Below are 19,229 nucleotides of genomic sequence, written 5' to 3'. Positions count from 1 at the left end.
GTGGTTTTATCAGGTAGAGTAACAGAGAGGTTATTGTGGTGTTGGGGTTATATATGAGATAATCCGGTCTGAATGTTAATACACTAGGCAAATAATTAGTAGTAAATAAATTTGCCATGTAGTGGCTTCCTTTCGTCTTTACCATAGCCACTGCCCAAGCCTGAAGTGGGGTTGTTTTGGTACGCATACAGTCCACACTCAAGGTTTCCAAACGGCCAAACATTCCATGACATCCAGGGATATGGTGCAACAAAAATGTTTATTCTTCTTATATCTAACAAATAAATGATTCTCCAATCAACTTAAAGCATAGATGACTTTATATGGAAAATACCTGTCTGTATGTCTGTATGTCTGTATGGTCAAAAAACTATACCGCTCCCGCATCTAGCAAGGACTCCCTCTCCCGAAGGCCCAACTTCCTGCCTTTATCCTAACACACTTACCACAATACAATGAACAGGCAAGAGGGGGGGGCAAATGGCTGAGTTACACTAACAACAAATGAATATATCTCAATCAGGTAAATATAAATCATAAAGGTACGTACCTAATATTTCATCATTTTACATTCATATTTAATATATTTACACAGATATACATGGAGCTCCATATGTTCGGTCTTTTATACAAATATGTCCAAATCGGCTCTAACATACCGGCCCCTAATTGTTGACTGCACTGAATGCACAACAATTACTTTAAATTAAAACGTAGAGCCAATACACAAAACATTCTATACCAGAGCACTATTACAGTTCATAGCTATATACAAATATACAAGGTACCATATAGGAAAATAGTCCATAGATCTCAGCCTGAGTTGAAGTGTAAAGGTGTTCAACTTCGAAAAATGTCAAGAGTTTGACGTCCAAAAATGTATGACATCAAAGAATGAAAGAGTACGACATCAACGAATCAGAGGTGCACGTGATTCTAAGATGGAGCACTGTGTGTGTGTGTGTGTGTGTGTGTGTGTGTGTGTGTGTGTGTGTGTGTGTGTGTGTGTGTGTGTGTGTGGTGTGTGTCACTCCGTCGCCTCAAGGAGCAAGCAGAGTTTATTGATAGGTCTCTGTAAGATATTGGTCTTAGTCTTAACCATGACGCTCCGGACATGACCTTTGGCCCCTGGCAAAGCCTCCACCACACGCCCCATTAGCCAAGAGTTCCTTGGGGCGTTGTCATCGACGATGACCACGAGGTCACCAGGACTGAAGTTTCTCTTAGTTTTGTTCCACTTGTTCCGCTCCTGCATAAGTGGAAGATACTCCCTGATCCATCGCTTCCAGAAGAGGTCAGTGATATATTGTACTTGCTTCCATCTCCTTCGTGAGTATAGGTCGCTTCTCTGGAATAGTCCTGATGGCAGGACTGGCTTAGCTTTCAGATGAAGCAGATGGTTCGGAGTCAGGGGTTCTAGATCATTAGGGTCATTTTTTACAGTAGTGATTGGTCTTTCGTTCATAATCGCCTCAACTTCACACAAGGCTGTCTGCAAAGCCTCATCATCCAGTACTTGCTCTTTAAGGACTGAATAGAGGATCTTTTTCACCAGTCGGATCAACCTCTCCCATACCCCCCCATGGTGGGCTCCAGAGGGAGGGTTGAATGACCATGTCACTCCTTCCTTCAGTAATTCTTTTTGAATCTTGTTGTGATCCAGCTCTTTCATAGCTTCTCCTAGCTCTCTGTGTGTTCCAACAAAGTTGGTGCCATTGTCTGTTCTGATACTTGTTACTGGGCCCCTTCGACAGATGAACCTGCGCAGGGCATTGATGCAGGAATCAGTATCCAGATAACTAGCAACTTCTAGATGGACAGCTCGACTCACGAGGCAAGTAAAGATCACACCATACCGCTTCACATGAACGCGGCCTCGCTTCACCTCTACGGGGCCGAAGTAATCTATGCCCACATGGGTGAAAGGCGGCAAATCAGGCGACACCCGATCTTGTGGAAGGTCGGCCATTTTCTGTTCTCCAGCTCTAGCTTGCATCCGCCTGCAAAAGACACAGCTCTTAAGGATCTTCCTTGCTAAAGAGTTGGCACAGGGTATCCAATATCGCTGCCGAAGTCTAGAAAGCATGTGACCTCTCCCAGAGTGGCCAACCTGCTCATGGATGTGGAGTAAGATCAGTCTAGAGATGTAGGAGTCTTTGGGCAGGATCATAGGATTATTTAGTTCCGTAGGCATAGCAGCTTTGCTTAACCTTCCTCCTACTCTCAGAATGCCATTGTCAACAATTGGATCAAGCTTACAGATTGAGCCACTTCTCTTGGCACATTGTTTTCCTTTCACAACTAGTGCAATGTCTTGTTTAAAGTGCTGTCGTTGTTCAAATCGAATGATGACCTTTTCTGCTTCATCTAGGTCATCCACAGACAGACTTTCTTTTCCAAACGTCAGTTTGAACTTGTCAATTTGTTCCTTCAGTGAGTTTGTCAGACTCTGATCTGATCTTGGATCAGTTTGAGAGATATTTTTCCTTTTCTGGCTTAACTGTAGAAGACGTTTCTTCAGTTTCAGCATCCAGGCAACTGCTTTCTTCAAGCTGTTCCATGTTGAATAGTACTCAATCAGTTTGCTGGTTGGACTCTTTTCTTCCACACTTGTATGGTTTACGATTACGTCTTTTCTCACCTCTGGATCATCCGGAGGGATGGAGCCAAGCTCCTCGGGGAATTTCGGCCATTGAGTTTCTGGTTTCTCCAGGAATTCTGGTCCTTTGCACCATCTCTTTGAGTTCAGGAACATTTCAACATGTAATCCTCTTGAGGCATCATCGGCTGGGTTGTGTTTTGAGTTCAAATACCTCCACTGTTTTGCTTTCGATAGGTCACGGATCATAGCAACCCTATTAGCCACAAAGGTATGGAATCTCTTGGTATCATTGCGGATGTATTTTAGCACAGACTGGCTGTCCGTCCAAAAAGTTGACTCCTCAAGTTCAATCTGGAGCTCCAACTTTAACATCCTGTCCACTCGCACTGCCGATGTTGCTGCAGCAAGTTCCAGTCTGGGGATTGTCATCTGCTTGAGTGGAGTCACCCTTGATTTCCCCAGTATGAATGCAATGTGAACCTTTTCCATACCGTTTGTGAACCTAAGGTAACTTGCCGTGCCATAACCTTGTTCACTTGCATCACCGAAGTGATGCAGCTGTGCCGTCTTGACTTGACCAAAGTCCTCAGGCATCATACACCTGTCTATCTGGAATCTGGAGAGCTGGTCCAGCTCTGAGAGCCATCTCTGCCATGAAATAGAGTGTTCTTCAGGGATGATTTCGTCCCATCCACACTTTAGCTTGCAGAGCACTTGAAGGATTTGCTTTGCCTTTAATACAAATGGGGCGAGGAAACCTAATGGATCATAAATAGAGCTGACAGTTGAAAGAATACCTCTTCTTGTAAGGGGTCTGTTCTTGACAGTGACTCTGAAGGTAAATGCATCACTTTCAATGTTCCATCGGATTCCAAGTGCTCTTTCAACAGGCAGCTTTCCTCTGTCCAGGTCCAGTTCTTTTATCTGCTTGGCTTTGTGTTCATCGGGGATAGAAGCCAGCACAGTGCGGCTGTTGCTGACCCACTTGGTCAATTTGAACCCACCCTGAGAGCACACATCCCTGAGGTTTTTCGTGAGAGCTATGGCTTGTTCTTCTGTGGCCACTTCTGTGGCCACTTCTGTGGCAACTTGTTCTTCTGTGGCCACTTGACTTGAGGCAGTCATCAACATAGAAGTTGGACTTGACTGTTTGAATTACCTCTTCATCGTACCTCTCACAGTTGTCTTCTGCAGTCATTCGCAGTGCAAATTTTGCACAACTTGGAGAGGATATAGCACCAAAAAGATGTACCGTCATTCTGTACTCATCCAATCTTTTGTTAGTATCACCATCCGGCCACCATAGGAATCGCAGGAAGTCTAAGTAATCTTCATGGACACGTACTTGATGGAACATTCCTTCGATGTCTGCCATCATGGCAATGTCCTCTTGCCGAAATCTTAGCAAGACTCCTATAAGCGTGTTTGCCAGGTCAGGGCCTTGAAGGAGTTCACTGTTAAGAGATGTACCTTTATAGATAGGATGATGAACAGTCAAACACTACTCGTATCGTTCCTTTGCGCTTATGGTGAACGCCATGGTGTGGTATGTACCATACCTTGCCTTCCTCTCTGATGAGCTGTTCTTGTGGTACCTTCTCGGCGTAACCTTTTGTTATCATCTCTTCCATGAAGCCTTTGTACTCTGCAGCGTAACCTTTGTCCTTCTTGAATTTCCTGATAATATTTAGAGCCCGCTGCTTTGCCATGTCACGATTGTTTGGCAGGACTACATCTGTTTTGCGAAAGGGCAACGGTAAGTAGTAGTGATGGTCTTTGAGGGTTATGGAGCTTGATACGATCTCCATAAACCTACGATCCTCAGCTGACATCTCACTTTTCTCTTCATACCCTCTCTCAGGGAAGTCATGGTTGTACTGATTTACAAGAAGAACCCCCAGGTCGGCAATTGAGATACGATTGGCCATCACCGTAGGATGCCCAGATTCTTCTGCCATGGTACAATTGTTAAAAGGACCGTTCATCACCCATCCAAAGAGGGTTTTCACTGCATACGGTCCATTGCCTTGACTATTTATGATTTTCCAGGGTTCCATTGCCTTTGGAGCATTTACGCCAATCAGGAGTTCGACGTCGGCGTCAATTTCCTTCAACTGAACTTCTTTCAGGTATGGCCACCTTTTGAGATCTTTCTGAGTGGGAATGTTCTCTCTTGTCACTGGGATCTTATTTTGGGTGTAGACCTTTGGTAATGCAAGAAATGTGTCACCTTCCACATTGCCAATCTCTAATCCAGATATCTCAAAGCTCTTGGTAGGACTCTCCTGCCCCATTGTGCGTAGCAGAATTTCAGTCTCACTGCCTTTAGCTTGCAACTGCCTCATGAGTCTCTCCGTACAAAATGTTGCTGAGCTACCAGAACCGAGAAATGCATAGGTTAACGTAGACTTGCTTCCATTTGCCATCTTTACTTGAACTGGCACAATCGCAAGTGCACAATCTGTACCGGCCCCGGTATCTTCACCAGCTTCCAGTGAAACAAGAGCACTGCTGACAGTCTCCTCCCGCTTTACTGCTACACCACTCGTATCTGCCTTCAGAGATCTAAATCTCTCTCTTCCTTCAATGTGCAGGATAGTGGGGTGCCTTCTTTGACATTTCTGACAGGTCATCCTTCTTTTACATTCTTTGCTTAAGTGTCCTCTCATCAAACAGCCAAAACAAAGGCCTTTGGATCTCAGAAACTCAACCTTGGCTTTGTGTGGCTGTGCCTTCACCTGTTGGCAGTCGACCAGGAAATGCTCACCAGCGCAAAATACACATGAGATACTGGGAGCATCAGAAGGGTAGGCGCCTGGTTTCTTGACTTTGACTGTTTGTTCTTTTAGAGGTTTTTCCGAGTCACAATCTGCCAGTACATCTACTGCAGTGGCAAAGCTGCTTCCCCTACTCTTGGACTTGAACTGCTGTTTAAAGTCAGCTTCTGTTTTGGTTTTAAAAAACTTTTTGTTGGTCAGGGGATCTTGGATATCTCCATACAACGGATCCTGCAGTATTTTTGCCTGTTTTTCCATGAACGTCACAAGGTCACTGAACTGGGCCCTCAGGTGGCTTCTCTCTAAAATATCACATGCCGTAGACCTCCATTTTTCCCTTAGTTTGTAGGGAAGTTGACATGATCAACTTTATGTTGGAGGGAAGATTAAGCTCTTCCATGTTCTGTAGGTCTTGCATAGCGTTACAGCAACCTCTAAGATAGAGTGCATAGCCACCCAGTCCCTTTCCATCATCCGGTTTGATGTGTATCCAGTTCCAAGCTTTTTCCATGTAAGCAGTGGTGACTTTGATTTCATTGCCAAAGTGTTCCTTTACAACCTCTTAGCCTCTGCATAGCCTCTTCTGGCTTACATTTACATTACATTTAAGTCATTTAGCAGACGCTCTTATCCAGAGCGACTTACAAATTGGTGCATTCACCTTATGACATCCAGTGGAACAGCCACTTTACAATAGTGCATCTAAATCTTTTAAGGGGGGTGAGAAGGATTACTTTATCCTATCCTAGGTATTCCTTAAAGAGGTGGGGTTTCAGGTGTCTCCGGAAGGTGGTGATTGACTCCGCTGTCCTGGCGTCGTGAGGGAGTTTGTTCCACCATTGGGGGGCCAGAGCAGCGAACAGTTTTGACTGGGCTGAGCGGGAACTGTACTTCCTCAGTGGTAGGGAGCCGAGCAGGCCAGAGGTGGATGAACGCAGTGCCCTTGTTTGGGTGTAGGGCCTGATCAGAGCCTGGAGGTACTGAGGTGCCGTTCCCCTCACAGCTCCGTAGGCAAGCACCATGGCTTCCATATGCAGACAACTACGGACCAGATCCTTGGGCTGACCAGAGGTGTACTGTTCCAGGTAATAGAGCCTATCCTGGTGGCTGCTTGTCTTATCTTCTATTCCATGCTCAAATGCACGCATAAATGGCCTAAAGTTTAGAGGATCACCGTCAAACATAGGTATCTCCCTAACAGGGAGTGTGGCCTGTTTGTGCTGTAGTACAAGGAGGTCAGCAATTTCATTCTGCCTTTGCATGACAGTAGTGAGGTTATCATGGCTGGTATTATGGCTGATAGTGTTGATTCTGTGTTGATTGCTAGACCTTGATGTTGGCTGCTGAAGGGTGTGATTTATGACTGTTTTCTGAATAGGTTTTGATGGCTTTGTGGTCGGTTCTTGTAAAACTCTTTGTAGTGGGGTCTTTGGAACTGCACCTAATGCAGCAAATGCAACAGGTGATGGTTCAGGTTCCTTATAGACCTCGGGTTCCTGATTCTCAAAATAAGAGTTCATTCCATCTTCTTGGCTTAGAAAATGGGCTGCCACAGTATGGGATTGAGAAGTTGACTCAACACTCTCCAGAACCTTCAGTTTGGCATTATATGCTGCTATGTCCGTTTCCAGTGCCATTTTTTTCCATCCTAACATTCAGTTGAGCTTTCTGTTGTTCCAGTTGAGCTTTCTGTTGTTCCAGTTGAGCTTTCTGTTGTTCCAGTTGAGCTTTCTCCAGTTCCAATGCATGCTTGTCCTGTAATGATGCTTGGCGAGCTAGTTGAGCTGCTCGTTCTGCCTCAGCTTTTAGGCGTGCAGAGGACACTGAGGAAGCAGTTTTAGAAGACTTCGTTTTACTTGATGTTTTTGACACATTGGAAATGCTGTCGTGTGGTTCAATGAGCGTTTGTGGCTCGATTTCAGCTTTTTTCCATATTTCCACCTCTTTCAGGAAATGTTCATAAGTTCTCTTTCTTGGTTGATAATAGTTAATGCTCTCCTGTTGGTGTTCCTCCTCTGTGACCAGCTCTAGCACAGAATTATGAGCATTCTTAAAGTCATTGAGAACAGCATGGAATGCTTCAAGACTCATCCACAGTGTCAATGTTTCCTCCATCAACAAGAAGGGCTTTTATTTCATTCATTTTGCGTGTACATACTCCAAGTTTGCTTCTCCGGGCTGCATAGAGTGAATTTAGATGCTCCTCTGCCCTCTCCAGTGGAGTCTTATTTGGGATTTCATCCTCCATCATTCACATTTAGTTCACTCAATTTACAATGACACAGTTGTTGGTTTTTGATTGTTAAACGTAATGCCCCTTTAGACCTCCTTTAATGCTTTAAAACACAGTCCTCCATTTCAGCATATTGACCCATTTTGAATTGAACATGTGCAAGTTCGGCATTTTAGATGCGTTTTAAACATTTCATCCCATTATAAGTTGTCCCTTTAATGAAGTTTAAACACGCAGTATCTTTAGATCCTTAGATTGCATTCGTTGCGTTGATGCATTGCATTTCCACGTTAGGCCAAATATTAGACATAAGATTAGGCTACATTGTGCGTAGGATCTCAGTGTTTCCCAAACTTAAACTTCTTAATTCTTAACACAACGCTGTGTTTTGAATTCCATTCCCAAGTTTATCAAACATTCAATTTAAAAGCACATTTGCGCTTCCATAATATGCATGATCAAACGATCGCATTGAACAGGGCAGCTCATTCATTCGCAGTGGTTACTCACGGCTGGCGAATTCTAGGAGTTCAAATCCTTCCAAGCGAGCTGTCCTTACGATCCGAATGCAATTACAAATAGAACAATATCCAGCGTGTGTCCGAACCGGAGATTTCCTTCCGATAGTAATCCTTCGTGGAGTTTTTTGACTTGATTGTAGTAAGCCTGAAGCGGGGTTGTTTGGTACGCATACAGTCCACACTCAAGGTTTCCAAACGGCCAAACATTCAATGACATCCAGAGATATGGTGCAACAAAAATGTTTATTCTTCTTATATCTAACAAATAAATGATTCTCCAATCAACTTAAAGTATAGAATACTTTATATGGAAAATGCATATTATGACCTGTCTGTATGGTCAAAAAACTATACCGCTCCCGCATCTAGCAAGGACTCCCTCTCCCGAAGGCCCAACTTCCTGCCTTTATCCTAACACACTTACCACAATACAATGAACAGGCAAGAGGGGGGGCCAAATGGCTGAGTTACACTAACAACAAATGAATATATCTCAATCAGGTAAATATAAATCATAAAGGTACGTACCTAATATTTAATCATTTACATTAATATTTAATATATTTACACAGATATACATGGAGCTCCATATGTTCGGTCTTTTATACAAATATGTCCAAATCGGCTCTAACAATTATGATGTCGGCAATTTTACTTTAGACAGATGGCAATGTTGTTATTAGCTATCAAGGTTTGTCAAAAGTACTTAGCAATGCTTAAGTTAGCTAGCTAAAATCCGGTGCTCTCCCCTCAGTCTTGGCTAAATAGTTAACGCTAAACTACGTCTAAAGACATTTTGTCGACATCACAATGATGACAAGGTTTTCCTACTAATGATTTGCCTCCGTTAGAAATGTTGTTGTTTTTCCAAGCCACTACAATGCACTTTAGACTAATTCTTTATCAACTCCAATTGAGAAGGCATTGAGTTGAACATTTTGTCTGGAGTCAGTCTTCAAAACAATATTGTGACGAAACATGCAACCCATTAACCTACCAGGTCTTACAGTCTCACGTCAGAATTAGACGTTCATCCATGTTTCTCAAATTTCAATTTTTCTTCCAAGAATAACACTTAGAAGTGTTTAAGGCTAAGTTTAGGCATTAAATCTGCATTTTTAATGTTGGAGTTCAGTTCAGGCATTAACTCAAAAGTCTTAAGGTTAGGCATTAACTCCGATTGGTTGGTTAAGGTAAGAGAAGGTTTGGGATAGGCTTAAAACAAAAATACCAAAAACAACTTTATATCACTGGACTCAAACTTGCAAACTTCGGAATAAGAGGCAGATGCTTACGCCCATCTGCAATCCCTGTCCACAACACCCTAGCAAAACCGAAAACCTTGAAGGTAACACTGCTCACTGTTGCCTCTAGCAGCCATTTTCCACGTCATCTCCCGACATCCTTAGACATGGATGGACGTCAAATATTGACTTGTGTCACTGGGGACCTGCCTGCATAAGTAGCAGTTAGTTATGTGTGTGTGTGTGTGTACCTTTAACAGTGCGTCCCAGTGATATCTGCAGCGGTCCGAAGCTTTCATTGGCTGGCAGGATGTAGGCGATGCGGCTGAAACTGAGCACCACGGCAACCGCATACAGGCCCTCAGATATCAGCTGGGGGTCAGAGGGCAACCAGGAGAGACGAGCTGGGGGGGATTGATTGATTGGTTGGTTGGTTGATTGATTAAGTGAATGATTGACTCAAGTCCAAGCTCTGTGTATGTGTGTGGTGTGGTGTGTGTATACTCACCCAGTGTGTAGTAGTGTACGTGTGGTGGAAGGGTGATGTTGTCCAGGGTAGAGAGGTGGGTGTAGTGTGTGTGGACGTATAGCTGGGCTGAGTGGGTGTGGTTATAGGCAGAGAAGCGGGAACTGAAGGACGCCAGGAAGATGGCCAACATTCCGAAGTCCAGGAAGTTCCATGGTTCTAAGAGGTATTCTCCCGCTCCCTGGGACCAGATCTCCTTTACCTCTGCCCAAATCATACCTGAAGGAGGGAGTTAGTAGTTCATAGATGCTCCTTTCACCCCAGTTCAGATCATTCCGCTGGACTTACTTTACATTTAGTTGTGTTACAGCCTGAATTAAATTTAGATTAAAGAGATTACAGTACACCATAATGACAAAGTGAAAACATGTTTTTAGAAATGTTTGCTAATTTATTGAAAATTAAATGAAGAAATGTGTCATTTACGTAAGTATTCACACCCCCGAGTCAATAGATGTTAGAATCACCTTTGCCAGCGATTACAGCTGTAAATCTTTCTGGGTAAGTCTTTAAGAGCTTTTCACACCTGGATTGTACAATATTTGCAGATATTTATTTGTAAAATTCTTCAAGCTCTGTCAAGTTGGTTGTTGATCATTACTAGACAGCCATTTTCAAGTCTTGCCATAGATTTTCAAGACGATTTAAGTAAACTGTAACTAGGTCACTCAGGAGCATTCAATGTCATCTTGGTAAGCAACTCATATATATTTGGCCTTGTGTTTTAGGTTATTGTCCTGCTGAAAGGTGAATTTTCCTCCCAGTGACTGTTGGAAAGCAGACTGAAACAAGTTTACCTGTAGGATTTTGCCTGTGCTTAGCTCTATTCTGTTTTTTTTGTCCCAAAAAACTCCCTAGTCCTTGCCTATGACAAGCATACCCCTAACATGATGCAGCCACCACCATGCTTGAAAATATGAAGAGTGGTACTCAGTGATGTTGGATTTGCCCTAAACAGTTAATTTCTTTACCACATTTTTTGCAGTTTTACTTTAGTGCCTTTTTGCAAACAGGATGCATATTTTGGAATAGTTTTATTCTGTACGAGTTTCCTTCTTTTCACTTTGTCATTTCAGTTAGTATTGTGTAGTAATGGTAGACTTCCGGTCAGGCGATGTAAGAAGACGTGTTTGAGGAATGTACCCAATTAAACATTTATTTATACGTTTTTACACTCCGCTGTCAGTTTTTATGTTGATGTATCAGTTTGTTATATTCTTTTGATCACTTTTTATGGTAGCTTGAGCAAGACCAGCCCAAAGAGAACTGCTACAACCAACACACCGAACCAACTACTGTAAATGGCTGCCAGCCCTGCTGCAGAGTTGGAGGCCTTGTATATGACCACGCTTGTAGCTGAGGTAGTTAAACAAATAAGTAGCCTAAAAGAGGATATGGCTTGTCTCCTCAGCACTTGGCTTGCACCTCTCCAAACTTCTATTGACGCCTTTTGCGAAACAGTCAACACGTTCGGGCGATGCTTCACTACACTAGCAGGTTTCTCCATTGACAACACCGAGCGGATTGCTGAGCTGTATCTCATATGGAAACAGCCAACACAGCTCTACTTTCCAAGGTAGATTCGCTGGTGAATTATGCCAGAAGGGAAAACATCCGATTGTTGGCGTCATGGAGAGAATTAAGACTGGAGTCAACTCTGTGAAATTTGTCTCCAACATGCTGGTGGAAGTGATGGGTAAAGGTGTCTTTGACAAGCCATCAGAGCTCGACCGAGTGCACAGATCCCTCTCCCCTAAATCAGGGGAGCAACCTAGGTTAATCATAGCCCGCTTTCATTATTACCAAGACAAGGAATGTGCAATGTGCTGGGCAAGGTAACATGAACCAAAATTCTGTGGCCAAGATATATGATTCTACCTGGACCCGAGTGCCAACCTGAGTGCCAAATTAGTTGAATTCAAGGACATCAAAACCGGTCTCAACAAGAAGGGGATCAAGTTTCAGCTCCGACACCCTCCCCGTCTTCTATGCGCATAGAGTAAAGTTGATCGAGGAAGGCTAGCAGTCAGGCTGGAGGAATATATGGCTGGCTAATTTGCTAGCTGACAACGGACTGATTTTCATGACATCGACTTGGATATTACTTATCACATGTTGTTTTATCTTCTCATTCCAGGAGCACAGACTTATTTTTTTGTTATATTTGACTGAGACGAATGGCAACTAATACATCACACTCAAGCGGGAGCTGGCTGGAGACACTTGACTGTTGACTATCTAGCTAGCTACGTTTATTTTGAGATGTGTTTCTACATGGCTCAACTCCAGGAGCACCGAGGGATATCTTCACTACGTCTATACTTGGCTGAGAAGATTTCAGACAACAGGGACATTCGTCTGACTTGCTAGTATGGCTAGCTATGCACAGCAAAAACAGGAGTGCTCAAGCACTGACTGGGCTATTTGAATGTGGCGGTGGATTTAGTTAAGCACTTCTCCTCCATTTCTAGCGGTTAGCTAGCTGAGATATAGCTTGACATATGGACAACTACCTAGCTAGCTACATTGAGAATCAACTGAACATGACCTGTATCCATGTACGATGCTGGCACTAGTAACACATGTTAAATATCCAACGTGGGTTTTTTATGTTTAAGGGATACTTAAATCCTAATTTCTACCAGCATGGTAAATGTGCAACCAGAGGGAAAAAAACTCTAGACCACCTTTACTCCACAAACAGAGACACGTACAAAGCTCTCCCACGCCCACCATTTGGCAAATCCTGATTCCTGCTTACGAGAAAAAACTAAACCAGGGACCAGGGACTCCAATAAGGAAGTGATCAGATGACGCAGATGCTAAGCTACAGGCCTGTTAAGCTAGCACAGACTGGAATATGTTCTGGGATTCTTCCGATGGCATTGAGGAATACAACACATTAGTCACTGGCTTCATCAATAAGTGTATCGATGACGTCATCCCCACAGTGACCGTACATACATACCCCAATCAGAAGCCATAGATTACAGGCAAAATCCGCACTGAGATAAAAGGTAGAGCTGCCGCTTTCAACGAGCGGGACTCTAACCCAGACTCTTATAAGAAATCCCGCTATGCCCTCCGACGAACCATCAAACAGGCAAAGCGTCAATACAGGAATAAGATTGAATAGTACTAAACCAGCTCCGATGCTTGTCGGATGTGGCAGGGCATGCAAACTATTATGGACTACAAAGGTAAGCACAGCTGCCAGCTGCCCAGTGACACGGGCCTACCAGATGAGCAAAATGGCTTCTATGCTTGCTTTGAGGCAAGCAACACTGAAACATACATGAGAGCATGTTCCGGATGACTGTGTGATCACGCTCTCCGTAGCCTTTAAACAGGTCAACATTCACAAGGCTGTAGGGCCAGACGGATTACAAGGACTTGTAGTCCGAGCATGCGCTGGCAAGTATCTTCACTGACATTTTCAACCTCTCCCTGACCAAGTCTGTAATAAGTCTGTAATACTAACATGTTTCAAGCAGAAGCAAAGGTAACCTGCCTAAATGACTACCGCCACGTAGCACTCACGTCTGAGGTCATGAAGTGCTTTGAAAGGCTGTTCATGGCTCACATCAACACCATTATCCCAGAAACCCTAGACCCACTCCAATTTACATACCGCCCCAACAGATCCGCAGATGATGCAATCTAGTATTGCACTCCTCACTGCTCTTTCTCACCTGGACAAAAATAACACCTATGTGAGAATGCTATTCATTGACTAGAGCTCAGCGTTCAACACCATAGTGCCTTCAAAGCTCATCGCTAAGCTAAGGACCCTAGGACAAAACACCTCCCTCTGCAACTGGATCCTGGACTTCCTAACGGGCCAGCCCCAGGTGGTAAGGGTAGCAACACATCTGCCACACTGATCCTCAACAAGGGGGGCCCTTCAAGAGTGCGTGCTCAGTCCACTCCTGTACAATACAACACTCCTGTACAATTACAATTCAAGCACAATTCCAAAACCATCATTAAGTTTCCCGACGACACAACAGTGATTGTCCTGATCACCTACAACGATGAGACAGCCTATAGGGAGGAGGTCAAAGACCTGGCCGTGTGGTGCCAGGATAACAACCTCTCCCTCAACGTGAGCAAGACAAAAATATGATCGTGGACTACAGAAAAAGGTGGACTGAGCACGCCCTCATTCTCATTGACGGGGCTTTAGTGTAGCAGGTTTTAAGAGCTTCAAGTTCCTTGGTGTCCACACCACCAACAAACTATCATGGTCCAAACACATCAAGACATTTGTGAAGAGGGCACGATAATGCCTATTCCCCCTCAGGAGACTGAAAGTATTTTGTATGGGTCCTCAGATCCTCAAAAGGTTCTACGGCTGCACCATCGAGAGCATCCTGACTGGTTACATTGACTTTACATTGACTTTACAGTGGCCCAGAACTTTATGGTGTTTGTGCTGCAGGATGCAAAATTTGTGTTAGGAAAGCCAAGGCTAGCTTTTTCAAACTGCCTGTGTATATTGATTCCTAACTTCCCTGAAAGTTGCATATCGCGGGGGCTATTTGAATGTAAAATGCCGCAGGATGTTTTTGTGCTGGTCAACAGCAGTCAGGTCTGGAGTGAATCACGGGCTATATCTATTCCTGGTTCTACATTTTTTGAGTGGGGCATGCTTATTTAAGATTGTGAGAAAGCACTTCTAAAGAATAACCAGGCATCTTCTACTGACGGCATGAGGTCAATATCCTTCCAGGATACCCGGGCCAGGTCGATTAGAAAGGCCTGCTCGCTGAAGTGTTTTAGGGAGCGTTTGACAGTGATGAGGGGTGGTCGTTTGACCACAGACCCATTACGGACGCAAGCAATGTGGCAGTGATCTCTGAGATCCTGGTTGAAGACAGCAGAGGTGTATTTGTAGGGCAGGTTGGTTAGGATGATATCTATGAGGGTGCCGGTGTTTACGGATTTGGGGTTGTTCCGGGTAGGTTCATTGATAATTTGTGTGAGGTTGAGGGCATCAAGCTTAGATTGTAGGAAGGCCGGGGTGTTAAGCATGTCCCAGTTTAGGTCACCTAACAGCCCAAGCTCTGAAGATAGATGGGGGGCAATCAATTCACATATGGGGTCCAGGGCACAGCTGGAGGCAGAAGGTGGTCTTTAGCAAGCGGCAACGGTGAGAGACTTGTTTAATAAACAATGAAAAATGAAACAACATTCTGGGATTAGGACAACAGTACTACACCTCTCCATCACCAGAAATGTATAAATAAAGGCTTAGTCTTCAAACGTGGCTTTGCCTTCCTGTTGGCCCGCAGAAGGATTTTATTGGATTGGAAATCTATCTATCCTCCCTTAACCTCTCTTTGGCTCAAAGATATGATGCTGTTCCTAAAATGAGAAGATATTAAGTATAATATCTGAGCGTCAAGCAACTCATTTTATTCCAACAGGGACACGATAATATCCTATTTTGAACAGCTCCAAACACTTCCTTCAGATTAGTACTCTTGGCCTCACCCCCCCCCCCACCAATTAAGATTATTGCTATATAGGCCTATAAAATCACCTAATCATCTGAAATTGTTAGGCTATTATGTTTTCGCTTGTTTTGAAGTAGCGTTGTATCATTTTGTTTTCTGACATGTAACTCAATGACTTCCCTTTCTTTTTAAATGTGTTTGGAGGGGGGTCGAAGGGGGCCAAAAAGGGAAGAATGTGTCTTTACATTTTATCTTTCATTCAGTGTGAACAAAAATATTATACAAATATTTGGAGTAACGACACTGTTGTTTATCCAGCCTCAGTTCTCTTTTATTACAGCCATTGGCTGAAATCCTTGAGAGGTTTTCTTCATTATTGAGACAAATAAAACAGATGCTGCAACTGAGTTGCCACCTGTAACAAAGGGGTTGAATCCTTATTGACTGAAGACATTTCAGCTTTTAATTTTTTATAAATTAGTTTAAAAAATGTAAAAGCATAATTTCACTTTGACATGATGGCGTATTGTGACACAAAATCTACATTTAATATTTTTTTATTTAGGCTGTAACGACGAAATGTGGAAAAAGTCAATGGATGAGATTACTTTCTGAAGGCACTGTACTTATAGCAGGGAGAGAGAGGGAGCGAAGGATAGAGGGAGCGAAGGATAGAGGGAGCGAAGGATAGAGGGAGGGAGTTAGTAGCCAGGAAATTATGTTATAGCAGCAGGATATGATGTCAGACTGACCAATGACCCAGGATATGATGAGAATCTCCATCCAGGTGAAGGGGGTGGTGGTCATACGGTACAGCATGGTGGAGTCTTCCTCTGGAGAGGAGAAGGAGGAGGAGATGAAGAACAATTAAAGTTGCAAGCAGTAATGCTGGGATTCAAGCTGTGGGCCCACTGTTCCACCATCAGGTGTAATTGGACACATCGCCCTAGAATGGGGTCTGTCTGTTATATCTGGTGTAAATCTCCTGCCTTATCTGGTGTGAATTTAAATATGCTTCCTCTAATTCTCTCTCTCCTGGAAGAACTGAGCACTAGGACCTGGCCTGATGACTCCTGGCTGTCACAAATCCATCTGGTCGTGTGGCTGCTTCAGTTTCAACCCTGTTCACTGGATGTGTTACCTTGTCCCGGACCTGCTGTTTTTGACTTTGTCTCTCTCTCTCTCACTCACGCACCTGCACCTGCTGTCTCAACCTCTGAATGCTCGGCTTTGAAAAGCAAACTGACATTTACTCCCGAGGTGCTGATCTGTTGCACCCTATACAACCACTGTGATTAATATTTGCTGGTCATCTATGAACGTTTGAACATCTTGAATAAGAATCTGGCCTTAATGGACATGTACTGTTATAATCTCCACCCGGCACAGCCAGAAGAGGACTGGCCAACCCTCAGAGACTGGTTCCTCTCTAGGTTTCTTCCTAGGTTCTTGCCTTTCTAGGGAGTTTTTCCTAGCTACCGTGCTTCTACACAAAATCAAATCAAATGTATTTGTCACATACACATGGTTAGCAGATGTTAATGCGAGTGTAGCGAAATGCTTGTGCTTCTAGTTCCGACAATGCAGTAATAACCAACAAGTAATCTAGCTAACAATTCCAAAACTACTACCTTATACACACAAGTGTAAGGAGATAAAGAATATGTACATAAAGATATATGAATGAGTGATGGTACAGAGCGGCATAGGCAAGATACAGTAGATACTCGATACGAGTACAGTATATACATATGAGATGAGTATGTAAACAAAGTGGCATAGTTAAAGTGGCTAGTGATACATGTATTACATAGAGATGCAGTAGATGATATAGAGTACAGTATATACGTATACATATGAGATGAATGATGTAGGGTATGTAAACATTATATTAGGTAGCATTGTTTAAAGTGGCTAGTGATATATTTTACATCATTTCCCATCAATTCCCATTATTAAAGTGGCTGGAGTTGAGTCAGTGTGTTGGCAGCAGCCACTCAATGTTAGTGGTGGCTGTTTAACAGGGTGATGGCCTTGAGATAGAAGCTGTTTTTCATTCTCTCGGTCCCAGCTTTGATGCACCTGTACTGACCTCGCCTTCTGGATGATAGCGGGGTGAACAGGCAGTGGCTCGGGTGGTTGTTGTGCTTGATGATCTTAATGGCCTTCCTGTGACATCGGGTGGTGTAGGTGTCCTGGAGGGCTGGTAGTTTGCCCCCGGTGATGCGTTGTGCAGACCTCACTACCCTCTGGAGAGCCTTACGGTTGTGGGCGGAGCAGTTGCCGTACCAGGCGGTGATACAGCCCGCCAGGATGCTCTCGATTGTGAATCTGTAGAAGTTTGTGAGGTTATTTTCCTGACACCACACTCCGAGGGCCCTCACTTCCTCCCTGAAGGCCGTCTCGTCGTTGTTGGTAATCAAGCCTACCACTGTTGTGTCATCCGCAAACTTGATGATTGAGTTGGAGGCGTGCGTGGCCACGCAGTCGTGGGTGAACAGGGAGTACAGGAGAGGGCTCAGAACGCATCCTTGTGGTGCCCCAGTGTTGAGGATCAGCGGGATGGAGGTGTTGTTGCCTACCCTTACCACCTGGGGGCGGCCCGTCAGGAAGTCCAGTACCCAGTTGCACAGGGCGGGGTCGAGACCCGGGGTCTCGAGCTTGATGACGAGCTTGGATGGTACTATGGTGTTAAATGCCGAGCTGTAGTCGATGAACAGCATTCTCACATAGGTATTCCTCTTGTCCAGATGGGTTAGGGCAGTGTGGTTGAGATTGCATCGTCTGTGGACCTATTTGGGCGGTAAGCAAATTGGAGTGGGTCTAGGGTGTCAGGTAGGGTGGAGGTGATATGGTCCTTGACTTGTCTCTCAAAGCACTTCATGATGACGGAAGTGAGTGCTACGGGGCGGTAGTCGTTTAGCTCAGTTACCTTAGCTTTCTTGGGAACAGGAACAATGGTGGCCCTCTTGAAGCATGTGGGAACAACAGTGGGATAGGGATTGATTGAATATGTCCATAAACACACCAGCCAGCTGGTCTGCGCATGCTCTGAGGGCGCGGCTGGGGATGCCGTCTGGGCCTGCAGCCTTGCGAGGGTTAACACGTTTAAATGTTTTCCTCATGTCGGCTGCAGTGAAGGAGAGTCCGCATGTTTTGGTTGCGGGCCGTGTCAGTGGCACTGTATTGTCCTCAAAGCGGGCAAAAACGTTATTTAGTCTGCCTGGGAGCAAGACATCCTGGTCCGTGATGGGGCTGGTTTTCTTTTTGTAATCCGTGATTGACTGTAGACCCTGCCACATACCTCTTGTGTCTGAGCCGTTGAATTGAGATTCTACTTTGTCTCTATACTGACGCTTAGCTTGTTTGATTGCCTTGCGGAGGGAATAGCTACACTGTTTGTATTCGGTCATGTTTCCGGTCACCTTGCCCTGATTAAAAGCAGTGGTTCGTGCTTTCAGTTTCACGTGAATGCTGCCATCAATCCACGGTTTCTGGTTTGGGAATGTTTTAATCGTTGCTTTGGGAACGACATCTTCAACGCACGTTCTAATGAACTCGCTCACCGAATCAGCGTATTCGTCAATGTTGTTGTTTGGCGCAATACGAAACATATCCCAGTCCACGTGATGGAAGCAGTCTTGGCGTGTGGAATCAGATTGGTCGGACCAGCGTTGAACAGACCTCAGCGCGGGAGCTTCTTGTTTTAGTTTCTGTCTGTACGCAGGGAGCAACATTGCATTGCTTGCTGTTTGGGGTTTTAGGCTGGGTTTCTGTACAGCACTTTGAGATATCAGCTGATGTAAGAAGGGCTTAATAAAAACATTTGATTTGATCTAATCCTTACTTGGCCAAACATCAAAAGTC

At 44.3% G+C, this 19,229-nt stretch overlaps 1 protein-coding gene across 1 annotated transcript in view; it reads right to left on the bottom strand.

Moving 5' to 3' along the window:
* LOC118379925 (short transient receptor potential channel 6-like) overlaps positions 1 to 19,229 on the bottom strand; it is an 86,090-nt gene that overhangs the window by 19,641 nt on the left and 47,220 nt on the right. The window contains exons 9-11 of the mRNA XM_052529167.1: positions 16,115 to 16,195; positions 9,886 to 10,122; positions 9,629 to 9,781 (exon numbers count right to left, since the gene is read on the bottom strand). Of these exons, the coding sequence (XP_052385127.1) occupies positions 9,629 to 9,781; positions 9,886 to 10,122; positions 16,115 to 16,195 (471 nt within the window). The remainder of the gene's footprint in view (positions 1 to 9,628; positions 9,782 to 9,885; positions 10,123 to 16,114; positions 16,196 to 19,229) is intronic.

Source organism: Oncorhynchus keta, chromosome 11 (genome assembly GCF_023373465.1).
Source record: "Oncorhynchus keta strain PuntledgeMale-10-30-2019 chromosome 11, Oket_V2, whole genome shotgun sequence".
In the NCBI taxonomy this organism is placed as follows: domain Eukaryota; kingdom Metazoa; phylum Chordata; class Actinopteri; order Salmoniformes; family Salmonidae; genus Oncorhynchus; species Oncorhynchus keta.
Note: the sequence above shows the minus strand (reverse complement) of the source record. Positions and strands in the feature narration are given on the sequence as shown.